Below are 19365 nucleotides of genomic sequence, written 5' to 3'. Positions count from 1 at the left end.
CTACCTCGAGTTGTACATCTCACCCAATTACTAAGTGCAATAAGTGTACCACATATTCCACCACACCAGCATTTTGGAAAACCCAACAATGACTACCAGTATACTAATTAGCTAACCTAGTACAGGATATTAAATATTAGTTGCCTGAAAGTATTGTTTCAGAATGGGAAGCTGAGAGGGGCAGAGTAAAAGCAGCCACCCTGTGGTCACAATACGTAAGCAGAACAGGTTGGATTAAGGTCTGCACATGAGCCAAAGCTTAGAATTTTATTGCCTTTGTTGGCTCATGTCACTTCTTTAATTAATGTCACTTTCTCTGGTTTAATATCAGAGCAAGTGACAAGAGTGCTTCTGGATGAATTGTGTTTTCAGAGGACTGTATGGCACTCTCCTGCAGTCTGACAGAGGGACGTGCCAGTTTTACTTGGCAGTTACAGTATACCAGCTTTAGTTTTAGTAGTTTAATTTGTGGCAGTTATATGTTTTGAATACGTTGAAGTATTCACAACGGTCTCATGGAATCTGTTCCATAGATAAAGTTTACACAGTGGAAAAGCAAAAAGCAATGGCTATAAGGTGATTAGGAAACAGTGCTCTTGGCCACAGCTGGTCTTATAGACATTTCTATATATCTAAGAGCATTGAGGAGATGTGATCAAAGTGCTTGCATGGAGCATTGCCCTCTTTTCCTGGTATAGGAGCAGTTCTGTAGTGGGTGTGAGACAATCATAAGGAATACATGTTTAGAACTCAATTTTATGCAGAATCCATTATTCAAGAAGCAGAGTTTATATACATGATAGACACGCAATGAAATGAACGCAATAACAGGAAGTGTTGTTACTTCTGCATTAAGTTGGTCCTAACATTTTGGTAACCTAAGCTTTTATTGACAGAAAAATTCAGAGGAATTTTTGCACTGAGGAGAAAGGACTCGACTTTTTCTTTAGTTTGTTAAAGATTTTTCTGTTTCAGGCTGAGCTACTCAAAAGGTTTACTATTTGGAGTTTTCCCTTCATCTCTCCTTTGTACACTTTTGTAAAGCTCCATCAGCTCATGGTGAGAAGAGCTGCCAGGACAGAGTTCTTCTAAACTTCGCCTGCCCTTTCTAAATTTAGGGTTCTTTCTGCAGCAGGTTGAAGATCTGGCTTTGACTGCACATGGCTCTGCTGGAGAACAGAAATATTCATCTCCTCTGAACGCATGCTGCTCAAGTGCTGGAGGCCCTTGCAGGAAAGGAACTCACATTGAAAACTTCATTACAATATTTTCTTTTCCCTACATGAAGTAGTAATTCTCATTCACCAAAGACAGGATTTTGCCTGACATCGCAACAGGAGCTCCTGTTTGACTTTCAAAATTAATCAACCTCTAAGCTGGAGTAAAGATGGTGTGTCCTTTAACCTTAAGTACAAAAAAACTCTCAACAGACTGTAGTTTTTATATCCCTGGATGGGAGTATGGGCCCCTGATACTTAAACTTGATTCACATACTGGGTTTCTGGCATGCTTTTGCCCATACCCATCTGCTCGACTGGCATGGTGCCTATTCAGAAGGTGTGATGCCAGTTTCAATAGGGCATAGGTGCCAATCAAAGATGGGTTTGGAGGGGCAGCATGCAGAACGCAGCAAAAGTCAGTTCTTCTGCCAGAAGATCCTCCTGTCATCATATAACGCCAGTGAAGGGCCACGTGTTTCGTTGCTTGGGTCTCACTGCATCTGCAGATGCTTCGAGCCCTCAGTGGAAGGGATGTCTTTCTCCATAATCATTTCCCTTGACTGGAGATGATAAAGAAAAGATCATTTTACCAAGCTATCGTTTTAGAAGAAACAATGGAAATCACTCATGATTATCTTGGGATGATTGCTGAGTTTTCTGTCTGTCTCCTAGAACAGTTTTCAACATAGAGTACTGTTTTGTAGTAAGAAGAAAACATAACCCAGTACTGGAACTATAAGGAACAAGCATTCATAAGAAGCTCTAATTGCAAAGCCAATTATCAAAGTACCAAAAAAAAAAAATTGTAAGCACTTTTATATCACTAAGTGTGGATACAAGGTAATTTGTTTATTCCAACAGCTAATTTCTAGTGAAGTTATATTCCAAGCTTTAAAGTCCCTATATCTTTAAAAAGTAACATACCTCATACTATCTATTCCTCTTTATCTAAAGAAGCAAAACCTAAACACTTAAGAAGTTGATTCATATTTCAGAAGGAAGCCAGAAGCTCTAAGCAGCAAGAGAATTCTTGTATTGTGTGGCAACAGAGGTAATCTCACTTCGTCATAACAGTAAGTTTCAAGTTAAAAGGGAAAAAAATAATAATAAAAAAATAAACACTGAAAAATAAATAAGTAAACACTGGTCATTGCACCAGTTACAAGTTAAGAACAGGTAGAGTAGCCATTACAATAGTTAGATAATAGCAACAAGTATAGTCAAAGAAACATAATACACAAATGCACAGAGAATTAAGTGGTTTATAAACTTTGCCTTTAGGCAAAAAGTTTGATAGTTATAATGTTGAAAATGAAGAGGCATAATATAAAATATTTTTAAATAAGGTTAGACGTTAAAAAACTGGAAGCCAAAAATAAATAAAATGAAAACAAAAGTAAAAGACTTAAAATCACAAGTGAAGACTAAGTTTTTATAAGAATTCTTTCTATTTGATAGAAAGAACCCACTTTCTTAACTACTTAGAATGCTTGACTGACTGGAAGTAAACAGTGTTTTCTCTTTTAAAACTCAAAATCAACAGCCTATCAATAGCATACATACAATTAAAATGCTTTTATTTAAAAAACTTTTATTTCTTATCTAGCCATCTAATAAGTGTATTAAGTTAATAAGATCCCAAGTGATTTACTCCTCTTGAATCTATACTCTTATCTATACTTTAATCTAGGAACTATTATATATGTGTATGTATATATAAACACTACATATAGTGCTTAATTTCGCTTACCAGTTTCACTTATTAACTTCAAAAAAATCCAACTGCTTATCTCAAAGTCCTCTCTACAAAACACCACCAATATAATATTCGATACTGTTGCTAACATGATTATTATCAGGCTCTTGTGAATATTATTCTGTGTATCTTTAACATCAGTCCATTATAGTTAACTAACTAAAAAAAATCAAATGAAATCTAGAACACATTCTTGTATTCCAAAATAGAAAGATTCTTATCAGAAGATAATTTTTGATAACTTCTAAAATTCCCCTATCCTCTCCCCTAAAAGGATCCTTCTATGCTACGAAAGAGCAAAAGTAGAATATTATATCAGCATAACATAGAAATCCCTGAAAGTTACTTAGGTGAAGTCTAAACACTGATCTATGAGTAAATGAGCCAATCTTATGACCCCATTACAGTTAGTTTTATAAAACAATGATTAACTGCCAGTAAAACATTCTTTCAGAAGTTGTCATGAAAAGTTGCTTTGTCTGAACTTTCCTGACATCTGGAGTACTCAACTGTCCAAGTGTAGACTGGAGATGGGTAGCATCCATTATGGTGGCAGAGAATAAAGCAAACTCGTCCATGTGGGACAAGGACCCTTAATCTCACTCCCAACCTCTGAAAGAACTGTTGAACATGTACTTCAAAAATCTCAAACTTCGCAATAAACCATATGTACTGCAATTCATATAACAAGTCTTCAAAGGAATATGGCTGATGGTTTTCCCAGAGTTCTCCTTTTCTGCATTTTAAATAACTTTTGAAATATAATTTCTAGACTATCTGAAACAGATAAGGTACAGTTTAAGTGAGAACTCTTCATCCATTGTATTCTTATAGTAAATATAGGAGGACTAGACATAGGACAATAAATAAGACATCATAAAATCATCTGTGCACATTCTCTGTGCTGTAAGTTTTACCATATTAGTAGCTAAATTCAACATAATTCAAGGTAGGATAAACAGAAAATCCTTCTAATAAAGGTTTTTTCCTAACCCACTATGGCATCAGATATTTGGAATTTCAAATAAATAAATAAATTGCACTTATTAACTGCTTACCATATTTCAAATTCTTTTAGAAAACTCTCTCACTTAATTTTGCACATATTATTGCAATTATAGGGACTAGACACAGGAACTCCAAAGGATTAAAGAGGTGAAACCATCTAGGGTGTAAGTGGCTGAGTCCCAAGTCCAAGATTCAACTAAGATCTGCCCAGCACGAACCCAAGCTCTTATTTGTGCACTTACTTCCCCCTTGGGGAAGTTTCAGAGCTAGATGGAACATTAAAGGAGAAACCAGACCTTCAGTTCTCTTTCCCTGGAGTTTTAGAAACTTCTTTACTCATTTGGGACTAAAATGACAGAAGTTTTTCCATACCCTATACCAGTTTCCCTTTTTCCTTTTCTGACCCTCTCTTTTCATAACAAAGAAAGAACCTTGACTTTGTTCCTATAGTCAGACTTTACTTTTCTCTCTTACAAGTATTTCTATGAATGCTACAGGCATATTATTTCAGTAAATACCAAACTTTGCTGCTCTTCCTCTTTGCTTTAAGGTGCTGATTACTGAAGGTCTGGGCTGTTGATCTCCAAGCTAGAGGATAGCTGTGCATGCACAATGAGCTAGACATGGTGGCCAGTTCCTCTCAGCCTTGGGCAACTAAGCTGAGAAAATGTTAGCTAAAGTAGTATATTTTGAATGACTAATACCTGGAAAGAATCACTTGACATAGCCATTAAGGAAATTTTGAATCTAACTGATTAATCTAGACAGAAAGTGATTTAAAAAAAAAAAAAAAACCTATGGTAAAATACCAAAACAATGTAGTTTCTGATACATTTGCTTAAACAGCTTTGAACATAATCAGTAAAAATGAAGTAAAATGAAGCTAAACTGATGCTATGATTCATGAGCACCACTTTCAGCAGAACAATAATACCATTTCAGAAACACAGCTTTATTACGTAATCTGAAGAATGAAGCCTTTTTGTTCTCCAACATCTAAAGTCTTTGCCTAGTCATATGTACCAACAAGTACACAATGCCCCAGAGTGCAATTTCTAAAATTCAAATAATGGAGGTTACTACCTACCATTTTGAACCTCAAACATGTTCAAAACAAATATTCTTTTGGTAATAAGAAAAAAAAACAGCATGAGGACTTGAGATCAACCCCCAGCACCCATGTAAAAGGCCAGGCAGGCATAGTTACACATGCATGTTGACCCAGCCCTGATAGGGGCAATGACAGTGTTGCCTTTGTTGCTCAGTTTCAGAGCCAGTTTTGTTTTGTTTTGAAATAGGCTTTCACTATGTAGCCTACTCTGTCCTATTTCAGACCCTGAGTGCCAGGATTAAAGGTATGAGCCAACCTTAAGTGGAATGGGGAATTGTCCTTTATTAGCCTATATTTTTTTCATAATTTTGTCTTTCCTATTAGATTAGACAAGGTAATTGGTAAGTATGGTAAATAGTTGGTCATTAACTGAATTTCATTCACTTATTTGTAACTACAAACGGCTGTGGTGGTGCTCAACTATAAATAATCCAAGCACTGGGGAGGCAGAGACCATCAGATCAGTAACTTTAACTTAAGACCAGCCTGGACTACATGAAAGAAACCTACTCTCATAAAAATAAAAACAAAACAAACAAACAAACAAAAAACACCTCACCAAAAAATAAATAAATAAATACAAAGCTACAATACAATCTTAATATTACCACAAAAGGGTCTCTACTATTTATGATCCATGGAACATGTTTCTGTGAACATATTTATAAGGAACCCAAGATTCCCTAAAATGAAGTTTGTTTTGTTTTGTGTTCGAGACAGGGTCTCACAGCTGGCCTGGAACTTACTACGTAGACCAGGTTGACCTTGAACTTGTGGTGATCCTTCTGCCTTTGCTTTAGCCTCCCAAGTGCTTATAGTACAGGTGTGACCCACCACAACCAAGCCCAAGAAAGTCCTATCAACTTCTTAAACTCCTATAGAAACAAATGTAATATGAGTCAAAATATATAAGATGTTATCCTTGAGTTACTTTTTGTTTGGGGTAGGAAGAAATGCTAGAAATCAAGGAATATAGAGGTATTTTTTGTTGCTGCTGCTGTTTTGTTTTTCAATATAGGGTCTTGATGTAGCCCAGGCTGACCTGGAATTCATCATGTAGTCTTAAGGTGGCCTCAAACTCATGGAAATCCTCCTACCTCTGCCTCCAGAGTACTGGGATTAAAGATGTGTGCCACCATACCCAGCTTTTTTTTTTTAATTTACTTACTTTCAATCAAAGAGAGATATGAGAGAAAGATAGAGAGAGACAGAGAGAGAATGGTGTGCCAGGGCCTCTAGACAGCACAAACAAACTCCAGATGCATGTACCACCTTGTGCATCTGGCTTACATGGGTACTGGGAAATTGAATCTGGGTCCTTAGGCTTTGCAGGCAAGTGCCTTAACTGCTAAGCCATTTCTCCAGCCCACATGTGCCACTTCATGCATCTGGCTTATGTGGGTACTGGGTAATCAAACCTGGGTCATTAGGTGTTGCTGGCAAGCACTTTAACTGCTAAGCCATCTCTAGTGCCCAGCTGGGCTTTTTTGCTTTGTTTTGTTTTAATTAGGGAAGTAAATGAACTCCAGATGCATGCTCCACTCTGTGTAACTGTCTTTATGCAGATATTAGGGAATTGAACCCAGACCATCAGACTTTGCAAGCAAGTACCTTTAACCGTTGGGCCAATTTTTTAGCCACTATTTTTTTTTAATCGCTAACATTTTATTCACCAAATCCAATCTTGTAATGAGTATTTCTCTTTCCATTCTACCAGAGATGTGAGAGAGCCCTGAATACTATATTTAAATTAGTGCGGTCACATGTTTAAAGGTGGTGCTGAAGTACACGCGACCAGGGTTCCCTACAAGCATTACAGAACATAGGAGACAACTTTAGTCTCGACACTCTCAAGTTTTTGAATAATAACATAACTAGGGTACTCTACATATTTAAAACAGATATTCATTCTTGTCATACAAGAGATACTATCAGTTATCATCATTTAACCCTAATTTTACAGTGAAACATATTTAAGAACTATTTATACTCTTGTATTATCTAAATGTAAATGATTAAGAGTGACAAAGTATGGGCTGGGAAGATATTTCAATTACTAAAGATCTTGTTGCTCCAGCATAAAGAACTGAGTTCAGATCCCAAGCACCCACATAAAAGCTGGAGATGGTGGTATGCACCTGTAATCCCATTGCCGGGGAGACAGAAACAGAAAGATCCCTGGGACATGCTGGCTAGCTTCTCTAGAGAAGTCAGTGAGTTCCAGGCACACTGAGAGATCCTTTCTCAAAAAACAAAGCGGACAAAAATGTAGGAAGATAGCTGGAGAGATGGCTTAGCAGTTAAGGCGCATGCCTGTGAAGCCTAAGGACCCAGGTTCGATTCTCCAGGTCCCATGTAAGCCAGATGCACAAGGGGGCACATACATCTGAAGTTTGTTTGTAGTGGCTAGAGGCCCTGGCGCGCTCTTTCTCACTTTTTTCTCTCTTTCTCTGTGTCTCTAATAAATTAAGAAAAATAAAATCTTTAAAAAAAAATTGAGGAAGATATCTGACATGGACTCCTGGACTTCACATGCACATGTACACAGGTACACATGACCTCACACACACAATTACCCACACACATGTTAACATGCATACATGCATGCATACCAGACACACAAAGAAAAAAAGATTCACAAAGGATTTATATTTTTACAGTTGTGGTTTCTGAGCTATAAAAAACAATGCTTCCAGGAAAACAAGTTCTCAAAAAGAACTTCACATTTTGTGTCTAGCAGATTGTGCAATTATGCTCTGAAAAGACTTCTAAAAGTTATTGAGAAAAACATGAACAGTAACATGTCAGTTATTCTTTGCACCTAATGTTAAGTTAATGTATTAGTCTTTTTGTTGTTGTTTTTTGTTTGTTTGTTTGTTTGTTTGTTTTTCAAGGTAGAGTCTTGTTGTAGCCCAGGCAGACTTGGAGTTAGTCTCAGGCTGGCCTCAAACTCAGTGATCTTCCTACCTCAACCTCCCAAGTGCTGGAATTAAAGGTGTATGCCACCACACCTGGTGCATTAATTTTTAACTTAATTAATAAAAAAAGCATTTCTATGCCTCCTCACCCAGGCTCATGTAAGCAACCCTAAGATACAATACTATATAACACAAAACAATACAATAAAAATTAAAGACTTGAATGTAGAAGGGAGTGTAGAAAGGAAAAAGATCAGCAGGAGTGAAAAGTGAATGAGAGGTTAAGTGGTGAATATGATCAAAATACATCATATACACATAGAAAATTATCCAAAAAATTAGAAAAAATAACATACATTTATGAATTCTATATTACTTTAGTCAGTATATTATTGTTACCACCGTTACATATTATACTTGGATATTTGGCCATTTAGTTGCACTTTACCTAAGTATATTAATCCAAATCCTCCAGAGCCAATCATCTTGCCCAGTACCCATTGCTTTCCTTCCATGTCATCTAGAACTTTGCCTTCTGGAAGTGGGACAGGAAGACTGCTTTTCTCATTTCTTCTTGGTGCCATCACTTCTGTTGGCAGAAGAGATGAGATAAATGGTTAAAAACCAAAAGCAAACAAAACTCTAGAATTAAAAAACACATTTCCCAAAATGTCTTTCTAAGGATGAAGATTAGGACCTGTCTGGGCCTATAATCCCATCACTTACAGGAGTTAGGAGGTAGAGGCAGGAGGATCAGAGGTTCAAGGCATGTCTGGGCTACAGGAGACCCTGTTGGAAAACAAAATGAGAAGGCCATGCACTATAGTCAAGCTAGAAATTCACATGCATTATTTTGAAATCTAAGTGTATTGCTTTTTTTTAAATGTACTGTGGTTCATTTAGAACAGTACTGCAATAAGCAAATAAGTATTACAAAATTTCATTTAGGTATTGAAAAATATATATTAACTGCAGAATACATCTTAAGAAACAAAGAGTTAATTCCCACAATTAGAAAAAAAATCATATATATGCTAACACTCCATTGAGAATGCTGTTAGGGACGAGAAAGTCGTCAGTTACTAGAAAAGAACACAACTTGTACTTGACAACAGACAACAGCAATGCCTATCACTATCACCACCCCAAACAAAGCAGCTGGGCAGGCAGATGCTCAGGAACCATTTGTTAAATGAGGAAGCGATCTTCATGGGTACATCATTTCGCAGACTAGGGCATGGGTAGTGTCGGGGCTGGCAGACTGTATTTTTGTTGGTTTCTTCCCGCCTCTTTTCTCCACCCTTATCAAAGTGAAAACAGTCTTGTCTTAGAGATTAAAGCTGTACTGCCAACAACAAATACATAATCTCAAGCCATATGCCTTTAATCAATTAATTATAATTGTGCACAATTAAGGAAATTTCACAATGCGAGGTATTAAGTCGAAAGAAAGCATTTCTAAGAAGGGTGAGGCCAAAACTGAAACTGAATGTGATGGTAACCATGATTCTCTTAGTATTTCTAAAGGCTCTTTTTTTTTTTTTTTTTGGTAACTGATAAATGTTTTTAAGAAAGTCGCTCAGAAGTATATACAGCGCTTTCTTCTAACCGCTTGCAACTTCCCTTAAAAGGTTTTTCCTTCCTCCACTTACTGATGGATGCAGGGGGAAGCGCAGCAGTTTCCTCTCCGCATCCACCTACGGGGATGTGGGGCGCTGAACCGCGAGCCCCGAGACTACGGCGCCTGCGGCAGAGGTGCTGGTTCCCTTCCCGCGCCCCGGTGCCTGACGGCGGTGCCCTGCCCGCGCCCGGCCCGGGGGTCGACGGCGGCCACGCGTGCCCGGGACAACCGCGCAGCGCAAGCGAGCTCGGGGCCGCGGCCGGGAGTGGGCCCCGCGCGCCGACGGCAGCTCCGCCCCGCGGCCGCCGCGCCCGGCTCCGCGAGAAGGCCCGGCCGCCCGGGAACACTGACCTGGCCGCGCTCCGCCGCCGCCCGCCGCCCGCTGCGGACTCGGGGCGGGGCGGCCGGGGCCGGGGCCGGGGCCGGGGCGGGCCCTGCCCGGCTCCACCCAGCCCAGGCCGGCGCGCAGGGCCCGAGGCCCCGGGGGCTCCCCAGGCTGCTTCCGCAGTTCGGATGCCGCCCCGCCCGCGTCGCGGGGCCCGCTGGAGGACCGGCCTTGCCTCGGCCCGAGGTCCGCGAGCGGGAAGTAGGCAGCCCGACGTTTGTGCTCGCGACCTGGAGGCCGCCGCCGCGCTCAGAAAGCACCTGGGGCCTGGCCGCCTGACGCCCGCGGCGCGTCCGCTCGCGGCCCGCGGCCGGTCGGGAGTCACTTCAGCTTCACCGAGAGCTTCAGTGACGGTCTGCGCTTCCACCGCTCACACGGAGGCCGTTTAGGTTACGTTCTTCTGAAAATTGAGAGCTATTAAAAGTATCCCAACACTGGATTTTAATATTTTACAGTAAACAAGATAAATGCTCAGCAAAGAATTATTTAAACGACGCTTCACCATCCACCTACATACAAAGAAAATCTAGCCTGTTGGTGATTTCACCAAAATGAAAGATGGCGTGAGAAGACAATATATTTTCTAGTATTTTGGTGAAGACACCAAAAAAGTAGCAACACCTACGCAGAGACCATGGCCAACAAGTACTTCAGTAATCTGATAATTCACGCAAGTACTACATAACTGGCAGGCAGGTAGCTTTTAGAGAGTAAATAGGTAACACCATTTGATTACTCAAAATACATCTTATTTTAAACTCATGAATTATTTATTTCTTAAACTTTCCATTTCCTGGGGCTGGAGACATGACTTTATGGTTAAGGTGCTTGCCTGCATACCCAGGTAAAGAACCAGGTTCGATTCCCCAGGACCCATGTAAGCCAGCTGCACAAGGTGGCACATGCATCTGGAGTTTGTTTGCAGTGCCTAGAGGCCCTGAATGCCCATTCTTTCTCTGCCTGTCTATACATCTCTTTCTCTCTCTCAAATAAGTGGATTAAAAAAATTTCCATTTCCGTCGGGCGTGGTGGCGCACGCCTTTAATCCCAGCACTCGGGAGGCAGAGGTAGGAGGATTGCCATGAGTTCAAGGCCAGCCTGAGATGACAGAGTTAATTCCAGGTCAGCTTGGACCAGAGTGAGACTCTACCTCGAAAAACCAAAAAAAAAAAAAAAAAAAAAATTTCCATTTCCTATTTTAAGATCATGGTTGGTTGAAGGTAACACCAATCTCAAGAATTAACAAGGGGTTACTAATAACTGTCATGTTAAATATATCATCAAGCATTCATATTCCTAGATATTTACCCTAGAGAAGTGTGGATCAATGTGGGCACAAAATTTAGCAGCTGAATGTACACTAGTACCAAGCTGGAATCAATTTCCCATTAACTGGTGAGTAAACAAATTTCAATATGGCACTTATACAATGGATATAACTCAGCTATACAAAGAAGCAAACTAAGCCGGGTGTGGTGGTGCGCACCTTTAATCCCAGCACTCAGGAGGCAGAGGTAGAGGATTGCCGTGAGTTCGAGGCCACCCTGAGACTCTCCATAGTGAATTCCAGGTCAGCCTGGGCTAGAGTGAGACCCTACCTCAAAAAACAACAACAACAAAAAAAAGCAGCAAACTAGTAATATTTGATAGAGCTTGGGTTAGAGACATAGGCTCAGTAGTTAAAGGTACTTACTTGAAAGCCTGCCTACCCTGGTTTGATTCCCCAGTATCCATGTAGAGCCAGATGCTCAAAAGTGACTCGTGTATCTGTAATTCTTTGTAGCGGAAGGAGGCCCCAGAACACCCATACTTCTCTCACTCTGCCTTTCTCTCTCTCTCTCTCAAATAAAGTTTAAAAAATATTTAATGGATCTCAAATGCATGCTATCATGTGAAAGAAAGAAGACATATGGAGAACACATTGTATAATTCCATGTGTCAGGAATTGTTAGGTGTGGGTTGATGAGATTATCTTCAAAGAGGCTAAAGGAACTTTATGGATTGAAGTAAATGCTAAAGCTCTTGGTTGGAATAGTGGTTACATGTACCATTGTTAAAACTAACTGTACATTTAAAATTAGTGATATAGATATATATGTATGTATATATATGTGTGTATGTATATGTGTGTGTGTGTGTGTATATATATATATATATATATATATATATATATATATATATATATATATATATACACACACACACATACACATCCTCAGTAAAACTGATTTAAAAGAATGGCAGGAAGAAAAGATGGCTATGGCCCAAGTGCTTGAGGTTATTACTGACTAGCTTTAAACCATAAACCACCCAGTGAGGAGTTAAAACACCTTATCATTTAAGCCACTTAGCAGTAGGTTTTATGTTCCTTGAAGCCAAAATCTCCCTAACATTAAAATTAAGTTGCAAGTTTCACTGGTGCTAATGAATTTAAAATGTTAATGAAGCTGTGCTAAATAAAAATGGGAACAGGAGAGCAGGTAAACCTATACTGAGAACATCTTTTAAAGTGTTGAGATTTAATGCAGAATTTTATGATTCAGAGCATATTGCTGTGTGTATGTTTCAAGATGAAAACTGACAGAATATAGAAATACAAATTTTGGAACTAGTGAAAGAACATCTTCTGAACGAACACGATGAGAAACAAGAAAGAGAAGAGAATTTAGACATGAAAGTACTGAAGTCTGAGTCATCAGGAAAAAAAGGGAAAAAACAAGGTTTTCAAACAAAGCAGTTGTGATAGATCTTACAGGCCATGAATGATCCACCACAAATGAGCACACAAAAGGATTTTGTTGGCTGTATGCCAACTCTTAGGTATCCTTATGTGGTCTGCTTTTCAAAGGACTAGGTGCTATAAAATGCTTACAGGGGCTCAAAGAAATAAGAAAAGCCTCACTATTTAGTGTGCATACTTCATGAGGCCAAGATCCATTAAAATCAATTAAAATGTTAAAGACATTATATAAACAAAGTGTTTAGAAAATAAATCAATCTTTGTTATTTAACATGATAAAAGGAAAGACCACTTCACTGGAGATACTTTGCCTGCCAAAGAGCTGGGTTTTGTTTTATAAAAATCAGGAGACCATTTGTACTCCTAAACTCACAGTCCCTGGATAGCTAAGCAGTTATTGACACAGAAGACAACACTATAGAATTCAGATCATTGGAATACAAGCCTGTCAGAAATACAATTAGACCATACATCTATGTCCTTTATTTTCTTTGCAAGTGAGAAATGGTCCCTCAAAGGTTCCTGTGTTAATAGCTAGGTCCCTAGCTTGTGGGGACTTCAAGAAGTAATGGGATCATGTGGATGTAAGAATCCACTGATAAATGAATGGGCTCTTAGGAGGTGGTACCTCAATGGATAGAACAGGTCACCACTAGAGTCGTCCATTGGACCTAGACCCTCCCTCTTTCTCCATTTGCTTCCCGACTCCAGAAACTCCTCTCTGGCCACATGCCTGTTTTGCCTCACCCCAGGCCCATAACATTGGACCCAGCTAACCATAGATTATAACCTCTTAAACAGTAAGCCCAAATAAATCAATTCCCTATGTTTAAATTGATCTTCTCAGATATTGTGTCATAATAATGGAAAATTGTCTAATGTGAGACCACTATATAGTATGAACATAACCATTCAAAAAAATCATAATTTGGGGGCTGAAGAGATGACTCAGCACTTAAAGGCATTTGTTTTCAAAGCCTGATGGGCTGGGTTCAATTCCCCAGTAAAACCCATGTAAAGCCAGATACACAAAGTGGCATATATCTGGAGTTCTCTGGTGGCCCTGGCACACCCAAACACACACTGTCTGTCTGGTTCTTTCTCTCTGTATCACTGTCTCAAATAAATAAATAAAATATTTTAAAATATATATAACTCTTGGTTATCTATATAAATGCAATTTAAAATATCATTTATCAGTATGACTCCAGCTCATTTAAATCTTTTTCTCAGGGACATTAATTTGTGGAATTCTGTAGCCAATCTGGATGTAAATATGTATCAAATTATTTAAACAATGGAATATTTTACTAGGTGTAACTCTTTTATGAGGGTAAGCCTACTATGTTTATTACCTATAGTCAGTCACCTCTGATGGACTAGAACTAAATTCCACCAAAGTTCACCCTGATGATCCATGGGCAAGAGATTACTTACAAGAGCATAGAATTCTGAAACAGCCACAGCATTATCAAAAGGTCCACATGGCAGAGGACCTCCCCATAATTTCACAGAGGGAGCTCCCAGCCCTATACCTACCAGGCTGTATCAGCTCTATCTCCCCTACTCACAAAGCCACCTGCGCCATTACAAGTAGCTGGTATGGAGGCAGCTGAGCTATCCTGTAAGGTTCTGATGACCCTCCTCACCTCTTATTTCTATGGGAGAATGACAACAGACCCAATCCACGTGTGTTCTGATTGGTCACAGATACTTCTGTAGGCTATAGTTATACTCAAAGGACCACGTCACAGAACACTAGGTAGGACTGGTATCTTAGCTTGCCCATTGCTTCCATATAGTCATCATAAAAGGTTGGTTTTATTTGCCCAACAAGCATGCCTACAATAATCAAAAGTATGAGCTTAAAAAGAAGGAGAGCAACTGGCTGAATGACTTAAGTAGAAGTGCATATTCAGTAAGCATTGAGTGATGGCTATTCAGAATAGAGGTGAAAAAATGTTCCCCATGTGGCAAGTAAGCCATTTCTTTGGGAATTTTCTTTCAGAAGCTGAAAAGAATTTTATTTTACAGCCATAGTTAGCCATTCCTAGTCACTCCCAAATATACTCCTATGTAAGCCCCATCATTTTCTCTCCTACTATGGTGTTGCAGTCAGGTTTGCATTACTGGTAGAAATCACCCAACCAAGAGCAGCTTATGGAAAAACAGAGATTTAGTTTGGCTTACAGGCTCCAGCAGGAAGCTCCATGATGGCAGGGAAAATGAAAGTGTGAGCAGAGGGTGGACATCACCCTCTGGTCAACATAAGGTAGCAAATAGCAACAGGAGAGTATGTCAAACACTGGCATGGGGAAACTAGCTATAACATCCATAAGCCCACTCCCAACAATACACCACCTCCAGCAGGCATTAAATTCCAATTGCCATCAGCTGGGGAACCTAACATCTAGGACACCTAAGTTTATGGAGGACACTTGAATCAAACCACCACATATGGACTCTGTTGAGACATAGTCTATATCTGAGGCTGCCTTTGAGGAAAAGTTCCAGGTGAATGCTACTGGTTGCTTTCTTCCACACAGCTCCATCCCCAACACTCTGTATCCCGCAAGATGTAAAACAGACCTCAGTATTCTGGAATTCTTAGAGCATCTAACCTAAACTGTGGCCACACAACCACAGGCTTCTCTTACCCTCTTGGAGCACAATGTGTGTCAGTGCCTTATTCCTTTTCTACAAGGAGTACCAAAGGTTTAGTGTAACCAGTTTATTTAGGTTTCCTCCGGCTCATCCCCAAATGTAGGACTTAACCATTCAGTGGACACACCAAATGGAAAAAATCAATTAAATTCAAAATAAGTGTCTATTGAGCACCCCAAAAGTTACAGAACAGACCAGGACTTCCTCATGTCCAGTCTGCTTGTAGAAAACTCCTTGTTATTTCAGGTAAATAAACTTAGCTGACCCTAATTTAGCAATGGGCAAAAATACAGAACATTGCAGAGACCCATAAGGTTATCATACTTCTTAAGGTATGCTTACCTGCTTGTCATAAATGTGTGTGAGAATTCCAAAAAGTTGTGCTGGAGAAATGGTTCAGCAGTTAAATGGGCTTGTTTACAAAGCTTGATGCCTGGGTTCAATTCACCAGTACCCACATAAAGCCAGATGCTCAAAGTGGTGCATTCATCTGTAATTTATTTGCAGTGGCAAGAGATCCTGGCACACAAATTCTTTCTCTCCCCTCCTCTCTTTCTAGTAAATAAATAAAAAAAAATGTTTTAAACAAGAAAATACCAAGCAATAGATATAAGAAGGGGTGTGGCTGACCATAAAAAGATCTCTGTTGATGTTTTTAAGTGAATTGCCTTTTAGTGTTTGAACTGTTATGCAGGTTATGTTTCTCATAGTTGTACACACACTACATGCACTTAATGTATTTATTCTGTTTCTTTCAGCTAGCAGTATAATAAACACACAAACATATCATATGTGTATATGACATGTCTGTGTGTATGTGTATAAAGTTCCCTGTAGTTTTCTCCCTACCCTCAAAACAAGTAGTCTCCCAGTCCTGAGCTCTTAATATGCCTGTTGGGGAAAGGCAAGGAGGGATCCCAGGAAGATAGGGATTTGTACTGAAATAAAGAAGAACCATGAGGGAATATAATCTATAAATTAAAATGGCTGTTATGGTGTATGCATGTAATCTCAGCATTCAGGAGGCTGAGGAAGGAGGATCAAGAGTTCAATCCAGCTTGGACTACATAGCAAGTTCAAAGCCATCCTCACCTACACAGAAAAGCCTTGTCTCAAACAAAAACAGGCTGGGGTTGTAGCTCAGTGATAGAGTACTCATCTAGCATATAGCATCAGGCCCTGAGTTCAGTCCCTAGCAACATACACACAAGCTGAAAAACTCAAAATTTCAATCCTGTAAGGTTGGGCTTAGGAAATAAGAGAGACTTTGGAAGGATAAAAAGAGAGAACTATGGGAGTTTTTGTGAAGAGCAGCTGTTATGAGATAAGTGAAGCTAAGAGTTAGAAAATGAACCTTTTTGGAATTGAATGGCCTTCCTTTTTGACAAGAAAGTACAATAAATCGCATGTTGTTTTCAATTCTCTCTGGCTGAGACAGTTGTTTCTTAGAATTTGATCCTATTCTGTAGATCTTTTCAAAACAAGGGTACAAACTGGCCAGGATTATGCAGGTTTTATAATTACTGCTTAACATTATTTTATTTTTACATAAATGGAATAACAATTTCCTGTTCCACACTTTGATTTTTATCAATTAACAGCATCTTGGCTTTCTTCAACATGCATTAATACATTAATTTCTTACGACATCCTAATTTAAACATTTTATTTTATCCCCAGCTTAGATGCATGAAAAGTAAACCATTTCTTTTACTTGAACATTTAGTTATTTTCAACTTGATTACAAAATTTCAAGAAAGCAGAGATCTTATTTCACTAGGACCTAGAGCAGTGGTTGAGTATTCTATAGCAGGTCTGCAAATGAAAGTGACAAAAAGAGAGTAAAAGTAATACAAGCATATGCTTCTTTATTGATGTTGGTTTTTTTTCTCAATTTTTATTAACATTTCCCATGATTATAAAAAATAGCCCATGGTAGGGCTGGAGAGATGGCTTAGCGGTTAAGCGCTTGCCTGTGAAGCCTAAGGACCCCGGTTTGAGGCTCGGTTCCCCAGGTCCCACGTTAGCCAGATGCACAAGGGGGCGCACGCGTCTGGAGTTCGTTTGCAGAAGCTGGAAGCCCTGGCGCGCCCATTCTCTCTCTCTCCCTCTATCTGTCTTTCTCTCTGTGTCTGTCGCTCTCAAATAAATAAATAAAAAATTTTTAAAAAAAATAGCCCATGGTAATACCCTCCCTCACCCCCCCCACTTTCCCCTTTGAAATTCCATTTATTTTAATCTGCATAAGGTTTCAGAGCAAAGAAGTAAAAAAACAAATCAAAGAAACAGACGTTGGGGCTTATAAATTATTTTAGAACTGATAAAACATGGAGAATTGACTAGACAGAAGAATAGGGGACTTTGACTCAGGCAGTGAATTGTGGAAAGATAGCTAACAAATGTAAGATAGATAAAGAGTGTTTAGTAAGGCTTGTTAGTGTAGATAAAAGTCATCTCTAATTACTGGAAAAAGAAACTTTCACACAGGGAAATTTATGCTGCCTTTACATAGGGAAAAAATTGTATGTGGTATGTGTGTGTGTGTGCACACCATGATGTTCATGTAGAGATCAGAGGGCAAAATGAAGTGTTGCTCCTTGCCTTCCACTTCATTTTAAGACAGATTATCTTGTTCACCACTGCGTGCCAGGCTAGCTTGATGACTAGCTTCCAGAAATATTCCTATCTCCATGTGCCATCTCCTATCTTCCCATAGACACACAGGGATTGAAGATGTTCATCGTTGTAGCTACCTCTGCTTTTCTGAGACAAAATACCTGATTTAAAGCAACTGATGGGAGGAAAGGATTTGCTTTAGCTTACAGTCTTGAGGAGAAGCTTCATTATGGTTGCAAAAAGCATGGCATAAGAAGTTGGACATCACTTCTGCTATAGCAAACAGAAAACAGTAGCAGGACAGGAAGATGAACTCTGGCAAGGGGACGCTGACTGTAACACCCCCAAGCCTACTCCCAACTGCACACCTTTTCCAGCAACGCTCTACCTCCCAAATTGCCACTTGCTGGGATCAGGCATTCCAAACATACGGCTTTATGGGGGATATCTGATTCAAACTATCACCCTAACCACACTCATTATACTGGGTCTAGCCTTACATGAATTCTGGGAATCTAAACTCAGGACCTCATGCTTTCATGACAAGTAGTTTACTCACTGAGCCCTCTCCCCAACCTTACATAGGGAAATTTCTACTGTGCTTTTTATATAATAAGGGGGATGCGAGAGTTCTATATCTGTTCCATCTCAATTGTCTTCTGCTAAAAATAATCTTTATGTCAAAGTGATTTATTTTGATATGTCATATTCAATTCCCTTCACTGGTATGTAGTAGGCAATCAAATACATTCTTGTTGAGTGAATACTTGTATATTGTATATTTTTAGTCTTTATTTTTGCCAATCAGATGGTAAATTACTATGCTGCAACTTTTCGTTTATTACACATTTGCACTTTGAAATACTAATTTTTCACTATTTTAAGATTTTCCTTACTTTCCTTGTATTTGCAAAAGAGAGAGGAATATATTGGGATAATATCAGATTCTTGAAATTAAAGGATAGCAAAAAAAAAAAAATAGTAACAGTATAAAGTATTCCTTAGATATGAATCTCCATGTACTTCAAATACTAGCCAGTGTGCATAGACTCACTGGTTTTTGCAAAAGGAAATCTGTCTCCTAACTGGCTGGTAAAGAAGGAAGTTAAGTGGTCTGTGAAAGAAGAAATAGCATGCCAAATGGTTTTGATCTGGCAATTTCCAGTCCTTCATTATTCTGGTCTGTCAGGCAACTGTTGACAGATCACTTCTGACTGGAGGTCCTGGCTCTCTTTCTCTGAGTTCTTCTCATTGGATTGCTTGGTGCTGCTGGGCTCTTAACAGCTTGCATCCTTGAACAAGGGAAGAGGAGTCTTGATGCACTAG

The 19365-nt window shown here is 39.3% G+C and overlaps 1 protein-coding gene across 5 annotated transcripts in view; it reads right to left on the bottom strand.

Annotated features, from left to right (window-relative positions):
- The window catches only part of Vrk2 (VRK serine/threonine kinase 2), a 129413-nt gene extending 119388 nt beyond the window's left edge, over nucleotides 1-10025 (bottom strand). For 4 of the 5 annotated variants that reach the window (XM_045147087.1, XM_004668970.2, XM_045147089.1 and 1 more), the window contains exons 1-2: nucleotides 9666-9790; nucleotides 8462-8602 (exon numbers count right to left, since the gene is read on the bottom strand). In XM_045147087.1, the coding sequence (XP_045003022.1) occupies nucleotides 8462-8597 (136 nt within the window). In that variant the 5' untranslated portion in view covers nucleotides 8598-8602; nucleotides 9666-9790. Of the gene's footprint in view, nucleotides 1-8461; nucleotides 8603-9665; nucleotides 9791-9985 lie in introns of those variants that run through there. The other variant, XM_045147088.1, reaches the window with a different exon arrangement.
- Between the last annotated feature and the right edge of the window lie 9340 nt (nucleotides 10026-19365).

This window comes from Jaculus jaculus, chromosome 4 (assembly GCF_020740685.1).
Source record: "Jaculus jaculus isolate mJacJac1 chromosome 4, mJacJac1.mat.Y.cur, whole genome shotgun sequence".
Lineage (NCBI taxonomy): Eukaryota > Metazoa > Chordata > Mammalia > Rodentia > Dipodidae > Jaculus > Jaculus jaculus.
This window is presented reverse-complemented; position numbering and strand designations above follow the sequence as displayed.